Source organism: Bombus pyrosoma, linkage group LG10 (genome assembly GCF_014825855.1).
Source record: "Bombus pyrosoma isolate SC7728 linkage group LG10, ASM1482585v1, whole genome shotgun sequence".
Lineage (NCBI taxonomy): Eukaryota > Metazoa > Arthropoda > Insecta > Hymenoptera > Apidae > Bombus > Bombus pyrosoma.
In genome coordinates, this window is record NC_057779.1 from 5800496 (window position 1) to 5809752 (window position 9257).

Genomic DNA, 9257 nt, shown 5'->3' on the forward strand with positions numbered 1-9257 from the left:
GAACCTAAATAATTACTTAATTTTGCTAAAAAGTGAGTTTTATTCTATATTCATTCGTGTGCATTCTAAATAATGCGGTGTCCTTACTGAGATCCATGAATTCGAATTGTCCAGACTTTCTACGATCTCAGTCTTCATTCTTAATAGTATAGCGAGGGTACGGAATAACGGAATAAAAATCTGAACGACCACGAAGAGGAGCCCTTATAGTCCGAACTTAATGGATACTCGACAAATCGAAATCCTTTATAGCGTTCTTATCGAAAGTTTGTAGTTGCAACTATATTTATCCCGCAAAAAGGTAGTAGAGTGTCCCGTGGTTAAATCGTCCGGTTAACTCGTTAAAACCTAGCCCGCCATTAGGAGACACTTTGACTCTCTCGCATCTGTCTCTTTTTTTTTTCTTTACCGGTAGTCTTTACGGTTGGCGGTTTCCATTGCCGTATTGCGACCAAAAAATGGCCAATGTCGCCGGGGTCACGGCCATCCAAGACTCGGGTAGTGGAAAAAATACCATTAAATTGGTCAAACATACTGCCATGTAAGAGAGATACATAAGTGAAAATCAGTAAGAAGCATGGCCTCTCACGAAGGGGCTCCGACACGGCTTTCTACTTCGCATGATGTTTTTTTCTGTTTTTTTTTTTCTTTGTTTAACACTCTTAGATTCTTCCCGTTTTTATTTTTTATTTTTTTTTTCTCTTTTTCTTTTTATTCCTCGGCTCCACGATGCTAGTGAACATCTTGGAACGTCAAATACGTAATTCAAGAATGGCATCAATGGAAACGAAACTAACGGTCCGTCGATAAAAGAAATTGAATTTCTAGAATTGCAGCATGAAAGGATCTTGTCTGTTTCCTTTCCTCGTCTCATCCTTCTTTTACATGTAATTTATTTTGCCGCCAACCACTTTCCGAACGAAAGAACACTGTACATTATTCACCATGTTCAGTTCATTTAACGCTTACCTATTTTCTCTATCTCTGTCACTCTTTATGCGCGCTGCATAAACTATCGCCATTATTCGCCCGTGCTTTGGCTATGCTGCATGAGATATCAACACTCTGAAGTGATATTAATTGCCCGTTAACTACGTAGCATACTCACCACTATTCACTCTAATTTACCCTGTTCTATTCAACCGTGGATTTGAGAAAGTAGGTAATTCAATTTCATTGCCTCGTGGAAAACGTTACCGTGGAGACAGGAATATTTTTCAGTCGTAAATATCGCACACTGTTATGTACTACGAAATGTACGAATAATTTAATGACATTTCAATTCACTTACCTTTTTCGTGAATGTTCCCCATCATGCAAACTTTAGTTACATTTATTCTTGATGTTGTACGTTGTCATTTCGTCGTATATCATATAACACGCGACGAAGAACGAAGATACGATACTTCAATTGCAAATACACAATACTAACGAGTGATGGCATGCATTATGCGTATTATTCGATGTTGCACCACGCGCCGCATCTCGACATGCTCTCTTTTATGCCCAGTACTAGAAATTAACCGTATAACAACCAGCTGATAAATAGTCTTCCATTTATAACCCCACTTTTTCTATTGAAACATTTTAGAGACGAGAAGGAACCATTGAAGGAAGAGAAGAAAATCACACCGATCATCGACTCGGGTCTTCGCCGGGAGACATCTGTCACGTTTGACGGGAAAAGATCCGTCTCAAAAACTGGTTTCGTCGGCAAGGATTCAGCGGTCTAGATATTCTTCCGGCGTACTAGATTGTAAATCAACCATGGAAACACCATTTCTGGCCGAAGTGTTCTCGAACGATACGAAAAACAACAGATAAGCCCGTATATCCCGAAACGTACACGCGGGAAACAGAGTTTCGCGGTTGCTAAGAATCTTCTCCTTTGACGAATTCGAATTTCAAAACGATTCGCGACTCTACTCGGGACTTGCGCGGGAACGTGGAGCAACGAGACGTGTTCAGAGTGACACCTCGGTTTCCGTTTCTTAGATGAGACACGACGCGCCATCTCACCGCGATCAAATAATACAAAATCGTATTCGTCTGCTTCATTCGCGGAATTTTCAAAGATCGACGCGATAAATTCGCTCGTATATTCTCGTCCGTCCTTCCTTCTGGAAGGTAGGACAAAAAGATTGTAGCATTTATCCGTAAGCCTGCACATTACCGATTTTTCTCGATACAAAATTCATCTACATGATTTCTCATCAGTCGCGATAGTTCTGTGTGTATAAGAAAAATATATCTCACTTTCTTCCCTTCCTCGCCAATGTAGTCACCAAAGCGTATGAAAAATAATTGTAATCTACGATCTATGGTAAAGTACGAAACGTATTGTAATCCAAGATCACATTGGGGAAAAGAGGAAACTATCGATATAATGTAACTTAGCGAATATTGCAAGAAGGAGGAGGTAGATAGATCGCTTAAACGAGAAGAAAGCATGTACAAAATTAATCGCGAAATTGGTAGAAGTTGGTCGATAATTAGTGATCATTGCTTCGAGGCACCCTCTAGATATTCACAGTCTAGTACGCTGGGTAGTACTGTGTTATCGTGTGCACAGCACGAAACTAAAAAAGAAGGAACGGTTTACCTATTCTATATCGTTTCTTCTACGTTAATAGAAGGAACATGGTGTAACGATTATTATAGAAATAAGAAACTGAAGTTTTAAGAAGTTTTGCGAACGAAGTAGAAACGGACGGAATAGGTTACGTTTCTCTCTCTCAGTCTCAACGAGGTTCAGTATCCTATAAGAACCTCTGATCTGTGTATATATACTTTTAAAATTTATCATATTTCCTCGACACGTTCCATTCATGTATGTTTTTCGACTAGAAGTTGTATTATATGTTCCAGATTCACAAACACAGACATGCTGCATCTTATTATATTCGGCACGATTCTAAACGACGAATTATCAATTTCGTGGTTATATGACTTGATTTCAAAGACTGATTCCTTTAAGCGCGTAACCTTATGAAAACGAATCGTACCGATTATTAGTGACGATCAAATAATTCAGACTAATAAACGGTTTTAAATTTTGTTTCGTCGTTTACGTATCTTTTGACAAGATTTACCGCCACGTGTTTCCTCTAGCCATGAACAAACTTTTACAAAAATATTTCTGCCGCTCGACTTTTTAGTATGGTTATATATATTCTTGCCGTGTCAACCAACATGACTGATGTATTGGTTACGAGCCGTACGTTTATTCGATTAGTTAATACGTAGTTGTGTTTTTTACTTCAAAGTGAACATCATTTGCGTGAAATATTGTTTCTTTTATTCGCATCCTAATTTATCGTGATAGTTTTTATCATTTATATCTCGCAATGTAAAGATTACATCGTCGAGGCATCGCGTGCAAGAGCAGCCCCAGTATCTCTGTCATTTTTACATCCTTTTTTTTTTGTTATTAGTATTTTATGTATCCTATGTAGTTACCCTGTATGTAAGAAAGTAATCTAACCGAGAATTGGTTAGCTTCCGCGATGAAATTGTAATCGATAAGATTATGTATCATCACGATCGGATTATTGATACAGTTAGAGAACAGTATACTTAAAAAGCTGTAAAATACGAAAATTAAAAGAAATGTTACCGAAAGAAGTTGTATTCGATATGTCGACCGCGATGACGTTTTAATAAGTCTCAAATGTATCTTTCGACAATTAAGTCTCTCTACTGTGTATGTATAGTATGATCGAAGCAGCGATATCTTCGATTCGGCTAAGTAAACTTTTCTCCCTTTGAGCACTAGATTAACACTTGACATTTGTAACAGGGATTCGAATCTTTTTGTTTCAGAAAAAAGAACAATCGAAAGCTGCCATATACATTATATATTATTATATCCGATAATATTAAAATAATGCCGATTTTGTCCTAATGTGTAAGATGGCTTTTCAAGAAAACGCAGTTAAAATGTGATAAGTTTTTGTAAATGCTTGTAAACGTTTTTCCTAATCTTTAAGAAAATATTGGAAATAAGTTTAGGAGGGTTCGCTAAGTTTAGAATGTTGTATGTGAAGTTGGAAGGTGTGTTCGCAAAAAAAAAAGAAGAAAAAGTAAACTGAAAAAAATAATCGATGTGTGTATATTTATTTAAGATAATTGTACCTCTACCTAAAGAAAAAGAAATTAAAAAGAGTCATCGTTCCCTTACCTGCGAACACACTTTCTGCAGGGTAGCTTTTTTACGTACCGTAAACAGAGTTTTGCCAAATATATAGTACTTATTAGCTTATAAGTCAACGAGTACACATTATAGGTACACAAGGAATATATATTACTCCGGAAAAAAAAGGAGAAAAAGATAGTGGATTGTTCATTGTAATTGTCACGCAGTATTTTCGAGCCTTTATCGAGTCAAGAATCGATGATTCGATGAGGAAGAAAAGACACGTTTATCTAGCTATTTTATATTCGTTGCCAAAATCCGTAACCCAAGTAGCTTCCCACGAAAAGTATTACTGCGCATCTTCCATTTTAAAGAATATTATTACGAAACATTATTAAAATTCGTAGGGTAAGGCATATTTTTTATGTATGCTTTTTCTGTACGCGTCAAGGAAACGTACTCGACTAATAAAGGATAAAGAACATTTTCAAGGTCAAATGATTCACGTCTACATTATCATTTCATTTTTTTACACGAAAAATTTTATTCATCTATATACCATTTTTTCAACAATATAAAAAATTATCGATTCATAAAATAAAGCGATGCTTAACAATAGTATGTAACCCAGGCCATTATGTTATCATGCATACTATCGATAAGCATATTCTATGTAAAATGTAGGATATATAGAATGCAATAGTGTCATATGTACATTCTATATCCTTACTGAATATGCAGCTATAAGCGGCTACCCGTTATATGGCACCGCATTGTTCCTCAATTTAAAAAGTACATGGTTAAATGCGAATGATAAAAAGCGTATATAAAATTAATTTTTCTTTCGAGATTCAAAAACTTAATATCATGATGGGAATATCTTACTATCAAACTTAATATCGCTGTATCAAAATATAGCAAATTACAGTCTAATTTTCTTATTACACTTCAATACCTACATTCGAACGTTTACCTTTCTTTATCAATAGTTGCTCCACGTTTAACTGTGGTGGCTCTGTTCGTGTGTGCCATACGTACACCTGTAGACATAAGTAATTATTTGATTTATGCCATGAAATACATAAAAAGAAAACAATCAATAAATACCTTTGTGCAACAATCTGCTAACGGTTCTAGTTCATCTCTACTGACAATTTGTGACAATATTTCACTCTCCTGATAACCACCCTGAATGTCGTATGAAAAAGCGGCATTTTTATTTTCCAATAAAAGTCGCAAATTGATGGCAAAACCCGCCATATCTAATGGAAACGGTCGCTCTGGCTTCCACGCAGCATTAAAACCGATTACTTTATTAGTAGCGTTATCACATATTGGTTTCTCTACCATCAAACCACCGACTAGACCAACAGGCCACACACCGACCTTCTGTATCTTTTCCATCTGGAACACACAAAAGTTATGTAACGATTTCGTGACTGGACCGATTGCTATTGTTAATGTTCTTACCTCGTGAAATAATTTAATCGAATACGTATTGTCGTCGTCAGCAAAATATACTATGCCTTTGTCGGTCGGCCTGCGATTTTCCCGAAGCCACTGTAACGCTGCATTTCGTTGTTCGACGCCACGTGGCTTCTTCCAATTCGGGTCATTTCGCCCTAACTTATAATTCGGCGGGGTTGCCACAGCCAAATGGGTATAAAGTAAACCGCTATCTTCTAAAAGTCGCGCAACGAGTTTGGTCTTTTTCCCCGCGTCTTCGACGACAATCCAGTGGAAGTTGGGTATATGAAGAAACGTTTGCAACAACCGGGTCAGCTCTGCCTTTTGCACAGGCCTGGCAAACGTAGGGGTAATGGCATAAATCATAGGCTTCTCGGCAGGTTCCTGATTCCTTACACTGAACACGCCATGCCCCTCCAGCCTCTTAATTACGCTATACGTTAACACATACAGGTCTCGTTGCTCGGTCATTAGTGATTCCAACTTATTCCTTAACTCTCGCCATTTATAGCTCTCTTGATAATCTTTTGACAAAAATATTGATACACATCATTACAAGAAAATAACTTATAATTCGAATGCAAATTAATAAAGATTAATCGCAGTTTTTAATATTTAGACAAGATCTGTTTATTTAATGATGAAAAATGATTAGAGAAAAGAAGAATGACTAATATATTACATCCTATAATATATTCTTGTATATTATCGATAAAATGCAAATATATGACATATAATAATAATAAAATATAAGGTACTCTACGTTCTACATGGACTTTACTCGAATATCGCGGGCAACATGCGTAGGAACTGTGATAACATATCAAATTTATGTGTCATGCGTTTTTACATTCATGACAGTTCATCTGTCGTAGAAGATGGAGGTGTATGCACAACTCTACGTACAATAGTAAAGAAATACTTACATATAAAACATTGAAACGCAATCACATTAATCAGGAATAGTATTAGCAAGCCTTTATAACGGAAGCGGCCCCACATATTAAATTTAGTACCGAATTCGTCGGTGAGGAACACACTTTCCGTCATTGTTGCCGCGCCATGACACTATTCTGTATGCTGACCGTATTTATTCGCGGCGGTTACGATCTTTTGAAAAAAGGCCAGTAGTGAGATCTAACCTTGAACGCAGAATCGCGTCGTGAAGAACACACCGTGTAGTCATCCTATAACATTAAACAGTAATCAAAAGATAGTCACAGTTTCCAACTGCATTATCAACAGAGTTTAATTAAAGCCACCGTAAGATTCATAGAGCAACAATATTTCCGACTTATTCATACAAAATTCATTTATGATTTTAATAGATGCGACACGGGCACACGATATTGAAGCTTTTATGACCATCGTAAACTTCCAGCAAAGACGAATTTTGGGAATAAAAAGCAAAACAAACGCATTTACACGTTACTCACAGGTTAGTATCATACACTGAATAAAAATCCCTAGAGCGTATACAAACTGACTTTGCATAGGATTCTTGACACCAAATGTAGAAGAAATATCATACATATTTGTATACGTATATTATACGTTCTATAAATGTCAATAATAGAAGGAAAATAGGTGGAAACAGAGTCTTTTTGCACAATTGAACTAATATAAATAGTGAAATTTTACAAGTCACGTATTACAAATTACTAATGCTAACCTATAACTTACATGTCAATTCACTAATACTATTAGTTGGTAAATCATTGTGTAAGAGAACCACGATAACCAGTAGATAGTAAAATTATGAATGTAATTTATAATATTAACTAATTACATAATGTATTCCATAATAAAATAAGTAATGAAACGAAAACATTTCGGTAACAAATTTTTCATTATCGTTCTTTCCTCCATACAATTAATTACCTTCAACCGCTAATTTTTCCTTCTTGAATTTTGAAATTGAAAAATATGTACAGCGCCAACGACGGAGTATCTCCGCTTCCTTGGATAGATCTTTTCAAACATAAACTCCCTAGAAGTCATGGGGATAGCAGCGACACCGGCTGTAGTCGAACGAATTCGGCTGAATTCGGGCGCGTGCTATACGAGGCGCGCGTAGAGGAGCGCATGCTGGGACGTGTCACGGACACGCGTGTGTCAGGAACGCGCATACATTTCTGTCGTGACTGGCCAGAAGGCGGCGCAGAGGGGACGTGAAGGGGTAGAGGCTTGGGAGAACAAACAGGCGCGTAGATAGGCCAGCTCATACGGTGGAGTTTCCGCAGCGAGCTACGGAATCATCCTATGCTCGTAGGTTGCCGCGCGTGACTCGTGTTTAGAGGGTTCCTCGTCGATGGTCACGCGTCGTGTCAACGCGAATAGTGACTAATGACATTTGACAACGACACGATCGCGCCGCGTTTAAAAAGGGTGGTTCGATGAGTATTCACGAAAATTAATCGCGGATAACTCTGAACAGGAAAAGAGGGTAAATGCCGTGTAACTGGTTTGCGAACTGATCGTCGGTATCAAGGCGATACGACGAGCTGCTGTGCCTGTGCTACTCGTGGTGGCGAGTGGCAGTGGTAGTGGTGGTCGTGGCGGTGGTGGTGGCTTTCTATCGTGGTGGTGCCCGTTGGTAGCCGAGACTCATATCGTGGTGGTGGTGGTAGTAGTGGTGGTGCTGTCAGAATAGTGCTGCGCCTCGTTCGGTGACGGTGGCAAGGGAGAGAAGGAAAAGTGGCCCTCGAGGTTACGAGGCCAGAGGAGAAAGTGGGTGTTGCCGGGAGTGACAACGGGAGGATCATCCAGGTCCTCGACGCCAGGACTCGTGGAACAGGGGAATCGGAGTATAGGATGCTCGTCGGTCGACGATCCAGGAGTCGACGTCTCCTAACCGAGAGCCTGATCCTCGTTGATCGTGTGCCTCGTGAGTATCAACAATCTCCTTTTCAGGACATATATTCCAGTTCAGCATATATGTAATTTCTTCCTTCGATCATTATTTCGTCTGCTACTCTCTTTCTCTGTCTCTCTCTTTTTCTCTGTACAACGTTAACTGTACGTTGATACTCTGGAACGTTAAGTAAATTCTAGTTCTAACAATTTCGTCATCATCCCCCACGTTACCATAGGCGTGCAAGATTGCCGAGTGTCCGGATCCTTAGTTTCCCTCGACGATTTCGGAAGAGGCATTTAGTTTGACGGCTATGAAGGAAATAGAGGTCGGATGCAAATTACGAGCGTGGACGAGGTGGTGCGAGCGATGGGCACGGTAATTGGGGCGAGGGGACGCTGGCTCTGGTGGGCGCGGGGGTGCGAGAGGATGCGTTGGATACTTCCCCTTTTGCATCCTCTTCCTCGTTTACACCCTCTCCCATTTTCCCTTGCAATTTTCCTTGTTTCTCTTCGCTCGCGTTTTCGCGTTCTTCATTTCCCGCCCACCCCCTCAGTCGGTTCTGTAAACAGGAATCACTGACGCGTGAAGTACATGGGCGTAGGTAAAACTCGACTTCACACACCGGTTCTCTTCGTCGAGATTTTTTCGACGTAACGAGGGACCGGTGGCGTTATCGTGTACAACGATGACTCTGTGGTGCCCTTTCCGCTTCACTTTCCGCGTGCCACCTCCGCGGCCCTCCTCTCATCGGATAACAGCGGTATACACGAATACCAGAAATAATACTCGAGACTCGTC

General features: G+C 39.3%; 3 protein-coding genes across 11 annotated transcripts in view; 2 read left to right on the plus strand and 1 right to left on the minus strand.

The window, feature by feature from the left end:
• The window catches only part of LOC122571584 (fasciclin-2), a 171474-nt gene extending 167374 nt beyond the window's left edge, over nucleotides 1-4100 (plus strand). For 3 of the 4 annotated variants that reach the window (XM_043735529.1, XM_043735527.1, XM_043735528.1), the window contains 2 exons: nucleotides 416-541; nucleotides 1592-4100. In XM_043735529.1, the coding sequence (XP_043591464.1) occupies nucleotides 416-541; nucleotides 1592-1733 (268 nt within the window). In that variant the 3' untranslated portion in view covers nucleotides 1734-4100. The remainder of the gene's footprint in view (nucleotides 1-415; nucleotides 542-1591) is intronic. The other variant, XM_043735530.1, reaches the window with a different exon arrangement.
• A 554-nt stretch (nucleotides 4101-4654) lies between these two features.
• On the minus strand, nucleotides 4655-7604 carry LOC122571587 (galactosylgalactosylxylosylprotein 3-beta-glucuronosyltransferase I). Of its 3 annotated transcripts, none has more exons than XM_043735539.1 (5): nucleotides 7484-7604; nucleotides 6529-6789; nucleotides 5606-6126; nucleotides 5243-5539; nucleotides 4655-5175 (listed from the first exon to the last, which is right to left on the minus strand). In XM_043735539.1, the coding sequence occupies exons 2-5, from the start codon at nucleotides 6650-6652 to the stop codon at nucleotides 5077-5079; spliced, it is 1041 nt and encodes a 346-aa protein (XP_043591474.1). In that variant the 5' UTR covers nucleotides 6653-6789; nucleotides 7484-7604; the 3' UTR covers nucleotides 4655-5076. The 3 variants fall into 3 exon arrangements, with proteins under 3 accessions (XP_043591474.1, XP_043591475.1, XP_043591473.1); XM_043735540.1 differs by lacking the exon at nucleotides 7484-7604 and adding an exon at nucleotides 6907-7015; XM_043735538.1 differs by lacking the exon at nucleotides 7484-7604 and adding an exon at nucleotides 6865-7006.
• A 104-nt stretch (nucleotides 7605-7708) lies between these two features.
• The window catches only part of LOC122571583, a 49182-nt gene continuing 47633 nt past the window's right edge, over nucleotides 7709-9257 (plus strand). For all 4 annotated transcript variants that reach the window (XM_043735520.1, XM_043735522.1, XM_043735521.1 and 1 more), the window contains exon 1: nucleotides 7709-8489. The gene's annotated coding sequence lies outside the window, so the exon portion shown is untranslated. The remainder of the gene's footprint in view (nucleotides 8490-9257) is intronic.

Excerpts from the sequence above, each read along its gene's own strand:
- LOC122571587 (XM_043735539.1), bottom strand. The coding sequence starts at position 6,652 with ATGACGGAAAGTGTGTTCCTCACCGACGAATTCGGTACTAAATTTAAT. Across the intron at positions 6,127-6,528 it reads TGCGTTTCAATGTTTTATAT|ATTATCAAGAGAGCTATAAA; the intron begins GTAAGTATTTCT and ends TTTTGTCAAAAG. Across the intron at positions 5,540-5,605 it reads CGATTAAATTATTTCACGAG|ATGGAAAAGATACAGAAGGT; the intron begins GTAAGAACATTA and ends TGTGTGTTCCAG.